The sequence below is a fragment of the Panthera onca genome, chromosome B2 (assembly GCF_046562875.1).
Source record: "Panthera onca isolate mPanOnc1 chromosome B2, mPanOnc1 haplotype 2, whole genome shotgun sequence".
In the NCBI taxonomy this organism is placed as follows: Eukaryota; Metazoa; Chordata; class Mammalia; order Carnivora; family Felidae; genus Panthera; species Panthera onca.
Window position 1 is genome coordinate 70,695,454 of NC_138343.1, and position 19,670 is coordinate 70,715,123.

The 19,670-nt window shown below is 34.6% G+C and overlaps 1 protein-coding gene, 1 long non-coding RNA gene and 1 pseudogene across 8 annotated transcripts in view; 1 reads left to right on the forward strand and 2 right to left on the reverse strand.

Annotated features, from left to right (window-relative positions):
• The window catches only part of LOC132667303 (uncharacterized), a 53,668-nt gene extending 41,825 nt beyond the window's left edge, over positions 1-11,843 (forward strand). For all 3 annotated transcript variants that reach the window (XR_013555672.2, XR_013555673.2, XR_009605070.3), the window contains 2 exons: positions 5,106-5,170; positions 11,742-11,843. This is a non-coding gene — a long non-coding RNA (uncharacterized LOC132667303). The remainder of the gene's footprint in view (positions 1-5,105; positions 5,171-11,741) is intronic.
• PHIP (PHIP subunit of CUL4-Ring ligase complex) overlaps positions 1-19,670 on the reverse strand; it is a 152,291-nt gene that overhangs the window by 103,843 nt on the left and 28,778 nt on the right. For all 5 annotated transcript variants that reach the window (XM_060616001.3, XM_060615999.3, XM_060616000.3 and 2 more), the window contains one exon: positions 14,899-15,059. In XM_060616001.3, the coding sequence (XP_060471984.1) occupies positions 14,899-15,059 (161 nt within the window). The remainder of the gene's footprint in view (positions 1-14,898; positions 15,060-19,670) is intronic.
• On the reverse strand, positions 830-14,892 carry LOC132667302 (high mobility group protein B1 pseudogene; annotated as a pseudogene).

The following is a 19,670-nucleotide window of genomic DNA, read 5'->3' on the forward strand; positions in this document are numbered from 1 at the left end:
AAGATACACATTTTCCAGGAATATCTATATTTACAAATAAACATTTCAATTTCACATAATCAAAACCAGAGATTAGAACTTCTAGGCTTTATTATTTTTTTTCTTAGTTTCCTTAATTCATTTTATAGCTGTAAATTTATACTTGTTTACCAACCTCTATTTCCTCTTATTTTCCATTATTTGAAAGTTTTTTTTTTTTTAAACAAATTTTTTAACGTTTTTTTATTTATTTTTGAGACGGGGAGAGACAGAGCATGAACAGGGGAGGGTCAGAGAGGGAGACACAGAATCTGAAACAGGCTCCAGGCTCTGAGCTGTCAGCACAGAGCCCGATGCGGGGCTCGAACTCACGGAATGTGAGATCATGACCTGAGCCGAAGTCGGCCGCTTAACCGACTGAGCCACCCAGGCGCCCCTGAAAGTTTCAAATACACAAAAAAGTGGAGAATATTGTCATTAGCCTTATCTATTTCCCAAATTCAAACTTATCAATAGGTTTCAAAGGTGGCATGTTACAACCATCCAATCTAATTCTTAAAAAACAAAAACAACCCCCTCCTTATATCTGATATTAGAAAGTAGTTTGAAGATCCACAAAAGCAAATGTACAGATGTATTATCACCTTCATACTGATATGACATATAAATGACCACAAACACAGTATTAACAGGACATTTTTTTAAGTAAATATTTATTGAGAAAGAGAGAAAAAGAGGGAGATTGAGCAGGGGCTTGGGGGAAAGAGGAAGAGGGGAAGGGAGGGAGAGAGAGAGAGAGAGAGAGAGAGAGAGGGAGGGAGGGAGGGAGGGAGGGAGGGAGAGAGGGAGAGAGAGGGAGGGAGGGAGAGAGAGAGAGAGAGAGAGAGAGAGAGAAAATGAATGAATATATCCCAAACAGGCTCCGCACTGTTAGTGCTGATCTCACAACCATTGAGATCATGACCTGAGCTGAAATCAAGAATCTGACACTCAACCCACTGAGCCACCAAGGCGCCCTGCCCTAACAGAACATTTTAAATGCTATATCCTAAACCAGAGTCGGCCAACACTACCTAGAATAGTCTCAATTAACTCACATTCTTCTGAGCTTTGAAGCAAATTAAGTGGGTAACCAACCACTAAAGACTAGTGATAAAATTTAACTTTGGTAAATTATCTACATTAAAATCTGGTATTTGTATCCCATTCACTTATCTCAGGCTCTTTATCTATAAAACAAGGTGGTTAAACTGGATGATTCCTAAGGTTCCTTCTACTTTTAAAATTCAGTGATTCATGCACTCATTTATTCATTTGCCTGAAGATTAAGTATGTGCCAAACACTAGAGATACAAAGACACAGGATTCCTGTCCTTAAGAAGCAAGGCAAAAGAGTGTAAATGCAATAACATGTCTGAAGTGCTATACTGTTGATCAGAAGAGATTCAAACAAGGGAACAGGGTGTTTTTCCTGAGCGGTGAAGAAACAGGATCTGGAAAAGAATCCAGAAGCAGTGATGCCTGGACAGAGCGTTCTGCATGAAGACACAACGTAATGTAGTAAGCTTTGCACACAGACTCCAGGGTCAAACATCTTAGTTCATGACCTGGTATGGCCACTTTCTATATGTTTAACCTTGGGTAAGTTACAGGTTTCCTATGCCTAAGTTTTCTTTTCTTTACGCATCTCATCGCACTGTTGCAAAAACTAAATAAGTAAGTGAGGATGGAGTACCTGGTACACAGTAAGACTATTACCACTGCTTCTGTTGGTATTAGTATTCTTATTTTTACTTTGGCGATATTCTTTTTAAGTTTTTTTATTTATTTGGTGTGGGGGGAGAGGGGACGGGAGAGAGAGCGAGCGCGAGCCCCAACTTGGGGCTCGATCTCACAACCATGAGATCATGGCCTGAGCCAGTATCAAGAGTTGGATGCTTAAATGATTGAGCCACCCAGGCGCCCCTACTTTAGCAATACTCTTACTACTTTAAAAAAACAGAAACATTCCATATGGCAAGAGAGAAAAGTTTGATCAAAGGCATGAAAATGTCAATGTGAGAACTCCAAGTAGTCTGTACGCTAACTTAGAGTGTGAGGTAAAGGCACAAGGATGAAGTTAGGGAAAAACTGTAAAGGACCTTTTATGGTATACTATAAAATATGTTTTCTAAAGGGGATCACTTAAGATTATTAAGCAGGTCAGTATCAGCAAAGATCCTGTTGGCATCAGTGTGAATTAGGATAAACAATCGGAGGCCAGGTGAAAGTTGTTAGAACAGTACAGGCAGGTGAGAGAAGTGATAAAACAGATTATGATAGCAGAGAAAGCTCAAAAGAGATAGAATACAGAGCTGTTTGGGGAATTAAAGGAAAGAAGATTGTATCTCTGCTATCAGTGAAAAGAGAAGAAGGAATGGTAGTAGACTATGACTTCCAGAAAGGTGGTCTACATACCACTTGGCACATGGGAATTGCACTAAGCATTAGCTGAATAAAAAACGGCAATAAAGCATTTATTCAACTCTTAAACTTACTTATTCAACTTTTAATTCCACAAATTAAGTCAATTTATTCACTTTTTCTTCTAAAAATTAAGGTAAATATTTGGCTGTGACCTAAACTCACAACAAAGTAAAATTTTATGTTAATACTGGTAGAATATATGAAAAAGTAAAATCATGACATCTCATTGTGCTTCATAATACTGATAGAAATCATTTTGTTCTTATGTATTTGAATAAAAGTTTGCTTTACATTCTACTATAGAGGGTGTTTCACATATTTTCATGTTAACAAAGAGGGAAAAACAAAAACCAAACACCTTTTTGACCAAAATGCCAGTTTTTAATGAAAATAGTAGCAACCTGAAAGTCAGCGTTCAGTGACTTTTCACCAACTAAAAGAACAAAAAGTCCCATTATATTCATATTGACTTCATTATTAGTAATATCACCAATTTAATATTTTAATAATTTTGCTCTGTATAGAGAAGTACTAAAATAAAACAACATTATGCACATTTTCCCCAAGTGCGTTTTATTCCAATTGACCTCTTTTCTTCCATTTGGTTGCAGGAGAGAAATCTTTGACCTTATAGGGAAATCTCTCTTTACTATCCTCTTCCATGACCTATACAATAGTGTGCTGTCCCATCCTCACCCCTACTCCCCGGAACTCCTGGCAGAATTTCAAACAGAACTCTAAAGCATCCTTAAACAATTTCTATTTCATGCATCATTACTTGTGATCATTAATTTATTTTTATGGGAATGTAAAACTAAAGATGATCTGACAAATTCACCTAAGTTCTTTTAAAATGGCTATCAGAAACATAAATACACATAAATTGACTGAAAAGGACTGCACAAGAAAAATTAAATTTACTGGGAAAACATTTTTATATTTAAATGTTTATTTTTGAGGGGGGGAAGGTGCGGGTGTGGGGGGACAGAGGATCCAAAGCGGGCTCTGTACTGACAAGCAGAGAGCCCAATGCAGGGCTCAAACCCACAAACCATGAGATCACGACCTGAGCAAAAGTCAGACGCTTGACTGATTGAGCCACCCTGGCGCCCCTGGGAAAACATTTCTAAAACCACTATACACGTGTTTAAATTGAATGTGGAAGGATATATTAAAAACTGATTATTCTTAAAAAACAAAAACAAAAACAAAAACAAAAACGTAGAGCAGAATTAGAAAAACTTTCCTTCCCCAAGCCTACCTCAAATGTTAGTTGGGTCAATAATAAACCAAAGAGTAGGGCATTACAGTCTTAAAATGTTAAAAAAGTGTTATGGACATTAAAATAAGACCAATGTTATGTAATGGTGAAAGGAACAAGATGAACAACATAGTCATCGTGGTTGGCCTTGGCTACGAGGATTACACAGGTTTCTAAGATGTATGAAGAAGAAAGAGGTATGGCAGAAATAGCAAATTTAAAGTAAACTGGAAAGAAATTAGATGATTCTTAACCTCGGCAACAATACAATTATCTGAGGATTATTTCCTAAAATGGGGAAAGGGAGAAACAAAATAAGGAACCAGAAAAAAAAAGTGAACAAAGCTTGGAAATAAAGTGGAAGAAGAGCAGTAAGAAAAAAGGAAAAACTCTGTAAGCAAAAGGGGAATGTCCTGCTAAAATTAGCATGATTTTAGAAAAACTTCAACTAACAGTTTTTTTAGCAAAGCTCCAATGCCTAGGGGAAAACAGAGTAGTCATTTCTTTTCAATAACATCTAGATGTTGCTCTTAGGACAGGGGATTGGCAAAGTGAGAAAAGCTGGGAGTACAAAGTAGAAGTGGAAACAAGAAACGAAGCTGGAAAGGTTTTATCTGAGTAAGATAATAGACGGTTTTAAATACCTGTTAAGGAGTTTGGATTTAACCCAGTGAGGTAGCTACTGAAGAATATTAAGCAGACAAGACTTGGTTACCACAATATTTTTAGCCACAATAAACTCTATGAAACTATGAGCTAGGTGCAAAATAGAAAATGCTTTTTTTGGAATTCATTTTTGAGTCAAATTTAAATATTAAGCTAGTGTTTAATGACAAGCAAACATAAGACAGCAGTGTATCACTACTTTCACTCTTCAATAATGTTAAATTGTCATAATTACTGTGAAAAGTGTGCTCATTAATATGTTGTCATTTGTGTTTATGTCAAACCTAGCATTCAAAAAATCTGAAAAAAATTACAATGAGAAGAATGTGCAGCTTCACTTATTTAAATCCTCAAATAAGATGTGACACCAAATTTTCAGTGACTTTTTTAGACATCATTGTCAATGCAAAGATAAAGCCAAAGAAGAAAAAACAAAACAACAACAACTTATCTTTATTTGGAAAAACAGCAGTGTAGATGTTATTTATGAAAAGGCCTGGTAAGAAAGAATGGGACTTAAAGAAAACAGATTTGCCTGAACACAGGACTTAGTTTGAAGTACCCTATTAATTTGTATATTCCACTGCCACACCAAGGAAGCCATACTCACAATAAAGCTGTGTGCCTTTAAAATAATCAATATGCTCTGTAGCTTAGGATAGAGGAAGAAAACGGAGTCAGACTTTACCTAGGAATCATTGTTTCTTTCTTTCTCTGTTTCTCTTTTTCTTAGACTATGGAGATAATGGCAGCAAAGACCTCTCCTTCCAACATGAAACTGGATCTCTTACACTATAGGTAATTCCTAACAACAACAAATTCTATTTTGTGAATCCCTCTTGGAAATTTCGAAGTTTCATGAAAATAAAAAGTTTGAGAGGTAAAGTTCAGATAAATAAAAATACCGACATTCTCCATAAATGAAGCCTAGGCAATGTTAGGTACGCATCTGACTTTGGTATTCTGGTACTCCACAGGTCTCTGTGACATGGCTTTCCACTTTGTCATGGACTTGGGTATTAAAACTCTCAAAATCTAGAAAAAAATGTCCTATCTAATGTTATGAAAACTTTATGAAACAATCAGTAATAGGGCTCTGAATCACTTAAATTCTATGCAGAAACTAAAGCAGAACCTAAAGTCTGCACTCCCAAAATTTAAATTTTAAAGGCTTTTTTTAGGCAACTTTTAAAGGCTTAACTGAATTTGTATTTATGTATTTACTTAAACTAAAAGCTAGAAGATTGGAAGTGACAATTATGTGAACTAGTCAGTGATGAAGAAAGTCCTTTACAGGTTGGAACAGTAAATGCCAAAGAATGATTGACTTCTGCAAGCAGAAAACCACACACATTTGGAAACAGTACAGCAGGTTACATCTACAGATTATCTTAAAAGGAAAAAGTAGATCTATAAACTTTTCCGTGCTAAGAGGAGCATCAACTGTGCAGACCAACCAAACATTACTACTTTGAAATAAAAAAAGAAATTATGTGATATTTAAACCTATAATATCTTGGAAAATCTAGCATTCCTTGGCAGAAATCAAGAGAATTCTAATTTTTCTTGCTACAACACAGATTTGAATCAGATTTCACTCTTGATGTCTTTAGAACAGAATTAAATGTTAAAAACATCATGTATATTGTCATGTATACTACAGTATCATTTTCTTATTCAAGCTAAAAAGTACCTTGCTCTTCAGGCAGCTAAAATTTGCTTATAATTTAAATGTAGTTCAATGTTTTTTTAAAAAAGATGCCATTGATTTTCTTTCCTACCAATCTACTACAGAACTGTTTCATTTCCCTTACAAATAATCCCAAACTTCAGTGTCAATCATTTCAACACACGCCCAATTTTCTCACTCTCTCATCCACCTACACCACCAATGACTAACCTGTATCCATGTAATTATCACTTACTCCGATCCTGCTCCCAAGATACTAGGTACTATTATGGAAAAAGAAGATATGCGTACTAAATCTGCAACACTGAAAATATTATGAACCCTCCCTCTATTTATTTGGGAGGCTAAAGCTAACTGGTCCCTATTTGTCACTCTTTTCCTATTACGAGGCTTTATCACATACCTCTAGGACCCAGTTCTGTTTCCTAACATAAAGTATTTCACAATGAAAGTAGAATCTGCTCATTGTGAACTTAATTAACTCTCTTTTGAAATAGGCCAAAATAAAGTGCTCTTTACACATCTCATCTTCATCTATTTATTCTATCCATCCTCCTTAGATCTTCCTATATCAAGTCTACTGTTCTAGTTCCATCTCTTTGACCAACAGTTTTTCACAAATTTATCTTCCTATAAATTACTATGCTCTTGCTTTCCTTTCCATTACTACCAAACTTACTGAATACCCACTATACTTCTCATGCACTTAAAAAAAATAATTTTTAATTTCAAGCTTACAGAGTTTCAAGAACAGTACCAATGTCTTCCATATCTCCGTAACCCAGATTGATCAACGTACCCATTACCATTAGTTTTTTCCTGCACCATTTAAGATCAGGCTGCAGACTTGATGCCCCATCACTTCTAAATATCCCAGTCTATATTTCTCCAAAACAGGGATACTCATCTACATAAGTTGGTAAATCCATATTTATATAACTGCCATCCAATCCACAGACCCCATTCAAATTTCGTCAACTATTATGAAAATGTTTCCTTTTCCTTTTTGGTCCAGGATCCCATATAGCAACACATGTTATATTTTAGTTATATTATCTCTGCAATTTCCTTCATTGTAGAAAATTTCCTCAGGCTTTCTGTTTTGTGTCCTCAGAAATTTACAAATACAGACCTTAAGTTCTGTAGGATGATTTCAAGCCTCAGTCTAATGTTTCTTCACGAATGAATCTAGGTAATTACTGTCTTGACAGGAATCCCACAAATAAAATGCTGTATTTTTCAGTGTACCACTTGAGAGAACACACCATGTCAACTCATCTCACCACCTGTGAAGTTAATTTTATCATGTATTTTCAAGTTTTCTCCCCTGTAAAGTTGAAATTTCCCCTTTTTGATTAACATGTTGTGGGAACATATTGCAAGATTAAGCCAGTATCTTCAAACCAAGATCCTCTACTAGTCTTAGTTAGCTTTTGTTAATGACACACAAATGAATCAACTACCACTGTGATAGTTGCCAAATCATCATTCTTTCTACAATTATCAGTTGACATTTGACCTAAGTAAGAGTTTTTCCTCCTTTCTCATTTATTCATTTACTTACTTATATCAGTATAGACTCATGGGTTCCTATTTTAGTCAATGCTAATAAGATAGAATCCCTGACTATCCTAATGGTGCTTACTAAGAAAATAGAACAGAACCCCAATTCTATTTACTTTTTTTAATTAAAAAAATTATATTTACCTAGAAGCATTCACAATGTCAACAAAACAGCTGTTAACTTTTTTTTGCAATTAGAGTAGTATTCCATTAACAAAACAATTATTTACAATGTCAACAAAACAGCTGTAACTTTTTTTTTTTTTTGCAATTAGAGTGGTATTCCATCAACAAAACAATTATTTCCTATAAGCTGCACCAAAGAAAACTAAAGATGAAAAAAGCTACCATCCCCATGCATAACTAGTTTCTGCTGTGTACCAATAAGAACCTGCTTTAAATTTCTTTTTAAGTTTTATTTCGAGAGAGTAAGAGCATGAGTGGAGAGGGGTAGAGAGTGAAAGAGAGAGAGAGAGAATCCCAAGCAGGCTTGACACTGTTAGCGCAGAGCCCAGTGCAGGGCTTGAACTTGAAACATGAGATCATGACCTGAGTCGAAACCAAGAGTTGGATACTTAACTGAGCCACCCAGGTGCTCCGAACCTGCTTTAAATTTCTAGGTCAATTTACAACCCCTATACTGTACCAGGCAAAGTTAGTGGCTGGTGAAAATACCACAAGGACAGGGCTATCTAAAGACACATTTGGTATTGTGTTAACTATATAAAAAAAAAGACAATCTACAGTTTAAAAACAAATTTTTATGCAACCCTACATTTCAATTTTTTTCTTTAAAAGTTGTGTATAGCAAGCGTTAAATGCTTTATAGATCAGGGGAAAAAAACTGCCCTACTCCTTCTCATTCTTTTCATCTTCCTCCTCTTCCCTGCTTTCCTCAGCCTTGACTTTTTTTTTTTTTTTTTTTTTTGGCCACATCAGGCTTTCCTTTAGCTCACTATGCAGCAATGTCCTCTATATTTTTCCTTCAGCTTAACAGCCTTCTTTTCATGAGGTTGCTTGTCATCTGCAGCAGTGTTATTCCACATCTCTCCCAATTTCTCTGCAACATCACCAATGGAGACTGGGATGTTCTCCTTTGATTTTGGGGTGATACTCAGAACAAAACAAGAAAAGGGCTGAAGGAGGCCTCTCAGGTGTACTAAGATCCTTGAACTTCTTTTTTCGTTTCTCCTTTAGAAGGGATATAAATTTTCATTTCTCTTTCTTAATGGGCCTTGCCCACCTTTGCCATGTCTTCTAATTTTTCTTTCTGTTTAGCAGACACAGTCTTCATCTCTCTGAGCACTTCTTAGAAACTCTTGAGAAGGTGACTGAAGCCTCTGGGTGCTTCTTGTGCTCCTCCCAGTGAGTTTGCATAAAGAAAGCACATGAGGACATCTGCCTCTTGGCTTCTTAAGGATCTCCTCTGTCCATGTTTAATTATTTTCCTCAGTGTGGCAGTCACCACCCAGCGCCTATCTGGCTCTCACTTGCCCCAGCGTGGTAGCTCATAAAACTCAAATTTTAAAAATATGGATTTCAGACAATGATATCTATATTGAGAAATATAATAAAGTGTCTAAATGGAATAGACGATGTTGGAAGTATGGGAGGGAAGATAGGAAAAAGTCCGTAAGAAGGTGGTGTCTGAACAGAGAACTGCTAATAAAGGAGTTAGTCATGGGAATATTTTGGAAAAAACAATTCAATGCAAAGGGAATAGGTACTACAAAGGCTCTAAGCCATAAATGGGCTTTGCAAGTGTAAAGTACAGAAAAAGACCAGTGTAAAAGGAGGATACAAGAAAGGAATCAGTCTTACAGACATCTGTATAGATCTCCCCTAACAGATTCTAAGTTTCTTACAAGAAAGAACATTATTCATTTTTGTATCTCTGACTGGTTGATTCATTCATCATTTGTTCCACCCTTAATGTATGCACAAGATACTCTGAGGCATTAAAGATCTAAAAAGGTTCAAGAAAAAAACCTTTGATATGAAGTTCATAACTTAAAAGAGAGACATCTAAACAAATTCATTGCAACATAACACAAAAATACAATAGAAGTATGCAGTTCAAGTGATAGTACTCCACATTCAGAAAACGATTTTTTTTTTTAACTGTTAAACTTTTTGAAGAATAGTCTGTGTTAAGTCTCTTCCATTCTTCAATTCCCAGTCCCTCTTCAGTGCACTGCAATCTTACTCCTATTCCTAATACTAAATTAAAACTGTTTTTTGTCAAGGTCATTAATGGTTTTGACAACCAAAAAATGCCTTTCAGTTCTAATTTACTTTAGGTTTCCATCTTTCATAAAATATTAATCCCTTGGCTTTTAAGACACCATTTCTTTTATTTTTCTCTGGCCTCTTAAGCAGCTCTCAGTCTCAATTATTGACTCCTCTCCTTTTCTTTTACCTGTTTTAAAAGTTAAAGTTTCAGCCTTAGGTTACATACATATGAGGTAATACAATCAATTTCCATATTCAATGATTCCCAAGCTGAATCTTCTAGCCTTAATCTTTTTCCTGAGCTCCCAATGCCTCTTGAACATTTCTATTTGGCTATATGGGTAAGTATCTCAAATTCAACATGCCCACCTTCACAAACTTCACTTAAATCCCTACCACAGTAAATGATAGGACTTTCTATCCAGTCACATAAGTTAAAAACACGTGATCCCATACTCTTCCCACTCAATTCTTCCCTATACTCAAATGAAGCTCTTAAATCCTACAGATATTTTTAATCTGTTAATTCCATCCCTACTTTCACTGTGACTCTGTTCAAGCCTTATGATTTCTTTCATGGATCAATGCCAGAACCTTTTCACCAATTTCTCCATATAGACTCTGTTTCTTTCAATCCATCCTTACAATGCCAAGAGATTGTTAAAAAGAGAAATTATACTCACTCTTCTGTCAAAATCTGTCATTTTCTCTCCTTTGCCTTCAGGAAAGAAACCCACTCCCCTTCATACATCATCAAAAGGATCTTGATGATTTTGTCTCCCACTAATATCTCCAGCTCTTGCTTAAATGATTATCTATATTTATTCTCTGCCATATCTAAAAATACACAACTGCCTGTTACATTCTTCTAAGGTTTATAAATGCCTTTCCCTAAGTTGCAATATCCAGCTAAATTCAGCTGAGGTGTTACTCCTAGTGTTTCCCTTACCATTTTCTACAACACACTGCATTAGATACCTCTCCCTCTATGACAATTCAGTATCTTATATAGCCTCTTTCAAGTTTCTTATCAATTGTATCAATATTGTCTGTTGACTACTGATGAACTTTCCAGGGACAGATACTCTTTCATTTCTAGATACTAAGTGTCTGGAAGAGTGTCTGGCTGTAACCTACAGCATTTATGGAAATATTTTATGCCCTTTTGCCTTAATTTGAAAAGAGAGATATATTTTTCTTCTATAAAGGGGAAGGGAAGAATATTTGTATATGGTTCTCAACATACTTTGTGTATTATGAGTGAATAGCTTACTCCTGAGAAAATTCATTAACTCTGCTTTTCTTTGGTAAATATTATTTAAGGAAATGATTCTAAAACCAAGTAAAACAACTTACAAACTAAGAGAATTAGGAAGCAAGTCTGACTTGATAGTAATGCTGTCTCCCTCTCTGGGTTCTTCTCATTATTCTACTGGGAAATATCTATTACAACATTCTAGTACAAAATATTTGTAAATTATCCTATTATAGAATTTCCCTTATCAATTAAAGTGATTTCATTTTTGATCTTGTATAGAATTTACAAATAAGATTTTAGTAAGTAAATGAAATGGATAAAATTTAAATCTATCTATAAAATCGACAGCAGTAGGTAAAACTTAATGATTGCTTACTGTAGAGCTTGTTCTACACTGATTACATGCATTATTTCATGTAATCATATAAAAATCTTGTGGGGTTGGTATTATTATTGTCTATTTCCCCTCCCTCCTTTTTTTAGAGATGAGAAAACTAGAGATTAAAGTGATGAGGTAATCTGTCCAAATTACACTGCTAGAAGTGGTAAAGCTGTGAGCTAAACTAAGCACCCCCTAATGCCAAAGTTGACACCCTTAAACACAGTGCTATCTATTTTGTCCCTAGCTATGTCTACTGAGAAAGGACTCCAGAGAATTTGTCGTCCCTTGGACAAAAACTTTCAAATACATCTACACAAGAACTTTAGGAATAAATATGTAAGGTCTTAAGATACCAAATACATAAAAAGATAAAACTGAGTTGATCTATTACTGAACTGTTGTTCCAATAAATAACAGTGTGCTCTCTCACAGGAATGTCTCATTGGTCAATCATGATCTACTATCCTAAAGCTTTATCCCATCAGTTTTCAAGACTGATTTTCAAAAGTCAGTCAGTGGCTAGTGTGTTTCCAGTGGGATGAGCAGCCATCCTACTTTATGAAGTTAATATGAACAGTGAACACGTATGTACCACATTGCCACTTGAGGTGGGAATTATAAAAATACAAGGAAATTTTAAATAAGAGTACTCTCATACCTTTTATTTCTTATCACATGGTAACATTTTGGACTCTATAACTGCAAATCACCAGTACAAAATGACAGTACTATGAGTTTGGCCCAACTAGCAAATTATATCACATACATAAAACATCAACAATTTTAGGCTCTGGTAAGACCATATAAAATAATATAAACATTATTTTCCTCCCTTTAAGTATGTGCCCTCAACTGTAGAAAAATAATCAAAAACAGCTTTTTTTTTTTTAAATGTTTATTTTTGAGAGAGACAGAATTGTGAGTGGGCGAAGGGCACAGAGAGAGGGAGACAGAATCCGAAGCAGGGTCCAGGCTGGCTCTGAGCTGTCAGCACAGAGCCCAACACGGGGCTTGAATTCACCAGGCGTGAGATCATGACCTGAGCTGAAGTCGGAAGCATAACCACTGACTGAGCCACTCAGGAGCCCCAAAAAACAGCTTCTTCTTCACACAGCATTCCTTCTCCCCAAATCTAGAACAGGAGCTGCATGCAGATTTTTTCCCTACAGGGCCACTAATTATCTTAGGCTTTGTAACCATAAATACTCAAACATGCCAGTCTCTGTCATAATTACTCAATTCTGCCATTTGGTAGTGCAAAAGCAACCACAGGCAACATGTAAACAACTAAGCATGCTTGTGTTGGAATAAAATTTTATTTGCAAAAACAGGTAGAAGGCTGGATTTGACCCACAGGAGTAGTTTGTTACCCCTTAAGTTCAAAGAGCTGCTCTTCCAAACTTCTTACCTACCACTATACCAAACTCATGAGATAGCATCAGCACATTATTTCACTGCATTTTCCTGCAAAAAAATTCTAGATTATGTATCTAAATCAAATTAAAATACACATAATGCGTCATAAACTACAAAAACAAATGCTTACCACCCTATCATTTTTAAAGAAAGAATACCCACAAGGTATTTTACTAACATTAAAAATTAAGTAAGTTATATATTTTTAATTTTTTTAATTTTTATTTTTTTTACATTTATTTATTTTTGAGAAATACAGTGAGACAAAGCGTTGAGTGTGAGAGGGGCAGAGAGACAAGGAGATACAGAATCTGAAGCAGGCTCCAGGCTCTGAGCAAGCGGTCAGCACAGAGCCTGACGTGGGGCTCAAACCCACAAACTGTGAAATCATGACCTGAGCCAAAGTCGGATGCTCAACCAACTGAGCCATCCAGGCGCCCCAAGTTATATATTTTTACAGCCTCAATGCAATGGCATTAACTTTATACTCACCAAAATGAAGTACAAACACAACATAATGCTTCTTTCTCATAATTTCAGATTACTATTTTTCAAAGAATCCTTTTAAACATGACAAATGTGAAATTTACTTTGTTTTGAGAACTGAATTTAAATATTAGTATACTGAACCTGAAAAAACTAAATGTGATTCCCCATTACCATTTGAAAGCAAATTACTGTTGTAGGTATATCAAGCACTTGGGCAAATTTATAGATACCGGCTCTCCACTTTGAAAATAATGACCTGTCAGAAAATTTCGCTTTTATTTTGCTTCACAGAGAACAATGGGGAAAGGTGTAAAAGAAGGTGAAAGAGAATACTAATCTAAGAAATGATCTGAAAATGCCTGAGTAGATTAGAACCAGGGAAAAGATATGTATGGAAATCCTTTCCCACATCCTGCTGTTTAAGCAAACATTTTACAGATGACTGGGTGTATGGGTAGAGAAGGAGATATAAGTAAATCTTATTTTACAAGCACATTTACTTAAAAGAGGAATCTGGGGGTGCCTGGGTGGCTCAGTTGGTTAAGCATCTGAATTCGGCTCCAGTCATGATCTCGCAGTCCTCGAGATGGAGCCCTGTGTCGAGCCCCGTATCGGGCTCTGTGCTGACAGCTCAGAGCCTGGAGCCTGCTTTGGATTCTGTGTCTCCCTCTCTTTCTGCCCCTCCCCCCATCTGCATGCTCACTCTCTCTCCTTCTCGCTCTCTAAAATAAGTAAACATTAAAAAAAGAAGAATCTGTAATTGTCCCAAACTGTATAAAATTCTCAGCTGCTCTCCAAAGACAGAGATAGGAATTTCTATTTTAACTTCCATTTCCTATTTCCTTACTTCAAAGAAAATTAAGGGCTTTGTGAATGAATGCATACCTTCAGCCCACAGCGTAGTATTTAATTATAAGAACAGTGTAATAACTATTACCCTTAATGGATATAATAAAGCAACTAAAAATAAAAATATTTCCAAAAGTAATTTTCTAAGTTAAAGCTGAAAAGCTGCTCTTCTCCATCAACAAGCTAAAAGAAACAACAGCAAATAAACCCAAAGAGCCTCTTTAAACACAACATCAGATACACTGAAGAAATGAGGTGCTAAGGATAATATAAAAAGATACATTTAATAGTCTCTTCTAATTTGCTTAACACACTTTAGAAATGCCCCTGTATACAATTTAGATTATTATATGACATTTTATAAAATGTCAAACTGCAAATTTGATATAATGCTCAGAATTACACTTATCCATAATGTAGCACTATCATATAGCTGTGCCTGTATTACAACATGTCCTTTAGGAACTTTCCAAACCTGGATCAAGTTCAACTTCAAGTAATATCTTTTATTATAGTAAGCTAAATTACCTGAATATTCAGTTTTTCATTAAAAGAAAAAAATCAAAAGCTCTATTTCAAGTTCAACTATAAGCAGTGTTTCTTCAATGCCTTATATGAATTAAGATAATACTTCAAAAATTACTTACAGTAAATATCCGTCTGCCAGTTCTATCAAAAGTTACACAGTAGACAGATGACAAGTGTCCAAGAATTCGCTTATGCATTTTCATGTGCTGATAGACCGCTGTTGGAACAAGTCGCTCAAGCCTGTATTTCCCATTCAGCTTCCGTGAAAACAAAGTATCCGCTACCAAGAAAAAGGGGAAATAGGATTGTAATTCAGAAATTCATTTTCTCAATTACCATCTTTCAAGAATTCACATACTCCAACTTCTCATATGTTGGTAAAAATAAAGACACTTTTTCTAATGCATATGGTTCCTAGTTAAAAGTCCCTAAAATAGTCAAGAAAAACACATTATTTCACCAGAAGTAAGTCAGGCACTATTGTCCTCATTTTACAAACAAGCAAAGTCAGTTTATGACTGTCTGAAGTCACAAAATAAGAAAGACATGAAGCTAGGATTAAATTTAGACTTCTTTATTCTCTGGCTAGTACTCAAAAACTTTGCATAAATGAAGAGTGAGGAATAATATATTGCATTATTTTAAGAAATAATTAAACTGGGGATCTTGCCAAACACCTGCATAATGATTCCCTCTCTAGAACCTATTAGCTCTATTTTTCAACTCCATCCATTTTAACCATCTTTCATGATATGTCTGAAATTTATCTTCTGCCCAGAGCCTGATGTGCTGACTCCAGCCCAAAATGTTCTCTTCTAACTAAATCACTACTGTATTTTCTATTCTGATAATTATGGACAAAGACAATGCTCAATAAATACATTCTGACTAATCTGCAGGGATGTTATTCAACGACAGATTCCCTTTAATACACTTTTTAAAATTATTTTAATATATGACTTTTTATTTCTGACTATGACTGCCATCTACTTTGGATAAACACTGCAGCTTCTTACTTGAATTTGGTCCCAAAGAAAATTTAAATATACATACAAAATACTATTTAACCTAGATTCAGAGCCTAGCAATTATATCCTAAAGTTGATGAAATACAAGTATATTGGTGTATCATAAAAAAAAAAAATCAGTATTATTTTATTTATGTACAACAAATGTTTGGCTCACACTCCATTTAAAAGCAAAAACAAATCTTGGGGACTTACGAAGAGAAATGTAGAAAAATGCTTTGTATGATATGTCAAAGAATAACTACATATTTACATTGTCTTTTACTACATCAATTATTTTATATTCTAAGAGTGTACCTTTTGCTGTTAGCACATAAGCTCTATGCTACAATCTATTTTAACATCTGGGATATCTTAGATAAGCTTTGACAGTTGTGAATTAACATATTTAGGCTTCAGCTACTTATACAACAACAGTAATTCATTAATTTTCTAATAAACCTGACACATTTTTCCTTATGCACAGAAATAGCCTGGTAAAAGACATCCTCTAGTGCTTTGGTTCAAACTGATTTACAGCAAAATCCACCAAACATCAAATGTCCTGATAAAGGAGAACTCAAAATGATCTTATCCAAACACTAAGATCAATGACATCCCAAACTTACCTATTTTATAAGAAAGTAAGTGATGACAAAAAACACAAATGCTGACAGTGTTACTAAGATGTAGTTTAATTCCCTCCAACCAAAATTTACAAAATTTTCAAAATCACAAATTTTATTGAGGTATTTAACACCGTTCAGGCATAAAAATATGATTATTGGAGATAATTACAATATCAAAACTATTATTTTAAAGATGATCAGGCATATGCATGTCAAAATTTGTAAAAATAAATTCATTATAAAGACCATTTAAAAATCGAGTTAATGAAGTATTTTCTAAGCAAAAAATCCTTGCCCTAAGAGAAAATGTTGTTGCTCTCTTAAACATAGTTTTTTTACTGAATCTTTCTAAATTGGGATTAAATCTTTCTTTTCATTTTAGGAGGCTAAAAAAAGAATATCTCTTTCAAAAAGCTACTTTACAATTAACTTTTCAAGTAAAACTTATCAGAAACAATATATTTAAGTAAAATATATTTACAGTTAAAACTATATTCTACACTACCTTTTGTTATGCTTGGCTACCAATTAACTGTTTTAGCCAAGTCCTTAGATTTCAGACAAATTACAAACTTTGTGCAACAGTAACTAAAAGATAACCTATGCAGAACAGTCTGTAGAATTAGCAGGTAATAAGATGATGGTTCAAACTTGATACAGGGAGTTAGAGAAGAAAATTTAAGTTATGGTTCAATAGTTGAAGTTAACCTGAGGAGGCTGAATTTGAAGACCTGACCAAATTAAATAGGTAAAAAATTTTACAAAGGTAGAGAGAAGGATTTTCTAGGACTCCCATTCAATGAATTCAACATTTTCTTTTACTATACCATTTGCATAATGTCTATCTCCCTTATCTGATCTTAAGTACCCTAAGGAAAGAAATTCTTACTCATATTTCCCACAACTGAGTATAGAGCCTTTAAATAAAAAAGTATATAAATGAATCTTAGTTAATAACATACACATGGTCAATTTAATCTGTAGTTTTATGACAAAAAGGCAAATGGCAATTATTCACTTTCTAAAGAAACTGTTAATGGACTAATTGGATTTCTGAGTAATAAGGAAATGTCTCTCGGAGTATAGAAACTCCTTAAATTTTATTAAACTAGAACATTAATTTTTAAAATGAGCATGGTTAAACAGATATAAGGGGTCACAAAGGAGTAAGTTCCTTATATGACATTATTATAAATCAAGTAACATATAGGACTTGGTTTGAAAGTACATTTATTTTCCTAAGTATGGTGATGGGAAATATTCTTAAATTAAGCCTGCCAAAGCAAATTTCTATCTTCCTTCACTTGGCAAATTCTTTCTTACCCTCTAAGGCCAATTAAAATGTCACCTCTTCTAGTAAGACTGTAGTGAATTTCAAAAGCAACCTAACTGGTCACCTTATAATATCACTCCTATTCAAAACTACAACAATGCTCATTTCATTCAGAATAAACATCAAATTCCTACACCAAGCCTATCAAGGCAATGCATGATCTTGTCTCTCATTACCTCTCTGATTTCACTTGCTACTTGAAACCCTTTACTTGGTTTACTCCAGCCACTCTATTCTCCCCCATTCTCCCAACACAGGAGGCATGCTCTTAATAGAGGGTTTCTGCACTGGCTGTTCCCTTTGGCTAGAATACACTCCCCCCATACAGCTAATGCCTTGACCTTCTCCAAGTCTTTTCTCAGATTTCTGTCACTTCCCAATGAAGCCTAACCTGATCAGTCCATTGAAAATTGCAATTCATTCCCTATCACAACCCACAACTACTCCTGGTCATCCTTTATTTAGCTCTATATTTGTTCTTTTTCCATCAGTTATCAGCTGATGGTATACATTTATTAGCTCATTATGTTCAATGTTTATTTCTTGCCTCCCCAAACTACAACTTATATAACAAGCTCCATATGTGCCAGATTTTTGTCTTTTTTGTCCTTGTATTACCTAAAAGCTGACAATGCTACCTAGAGCTGTACCACAGAGCTGACAATGATGGCTGGCACTTAGTAGATGATCACTATATATTTGGTAAATTCAATGAACAAATTACATATAAATATATAATAAGATTATTATCTTATTAGATAATAAATTATCTTATTAGATAATAAGATAATTAGGCTTAAGGAATAAAACAAAAATGGAGGATTTGTCAAACTGATTACATATCCAAAATATCTCTAAATAGTTCTTCATTTCAACTCCTCTGCTAAATGGATTTAATTTGGAGGGAAAGAGAAAACTAAACATATATTACTCAAATTCCTAAGTAAACAGACCAGCAAATAAAATAAACATTCAGAAATCACTGTTAAACATTTGAAATATCAGTCTCTTAAAGTGTGAAGAGAGAAAAGAAACAAAATGGTGAAAACCGCCATCTGTACCAAATCATTCAGAACAGTCTTTGAAACAAAGTCTATGTGCACAAGCCTACAGAACTATTAGAGATAAACAAAAGGCCCACAAATTTTTAATGTTAGATATAAATACATACATATCTAACCTGTGGGCTCATGTTCATTACTTCTGTAAGTATAAGGATGATAAATCAAATCTCCCCACAGGTCACTTTTTCCCAGTTTATACCTAGTTATTTTTGAAGAATTGATTCATTTCTCTAATCATAATACTATGGGTATTCAGTGCAGAAAATAAGAGCACAAATGAAAGAAGAAAAATCCATGATTCTAACACCTAACGCAGTCACTTCTAAAATTTTGCAAAGATTTCCCTCATAAACAGCATTTTAACAGCTATGCTATATTCCTTAATGAAGTAAGATTAACCTTTAAGTTTGACAGACTCATGTTCAAACTTCATACCATGGGGACTTTAAGCAAGTGATTTTATCTCAATTTCAATTTCTCCAGTTATATTTCTAGAAACATCTTCCACAATATACTTGACTTTCGTGTTATGTAGTTCTTTGACATCTCACAATTTCACAATTTTCAGTATATTTCCCTTTTTAAAATAATTTCTTCTACTGATTTAATATGAAGAGCTCTCCTAACCAGCCAATAATACAACAAATATCCACTTACATTTTCTTTTACTTCTCTGCGGTTTAAATTTCTCACTTAACTCCTTAATTTATCTGGAGTTTTAGTATATACAGAAGTGAGTCTCTAAAGACATTTATTCTACCCCAAATAACCATTTGTTCCAGACTTTTCATTTATGAATCCTTCTATTAAAAATCGTGATTAAATTATCTTACATATGTATATCTGTGCCAGATCACT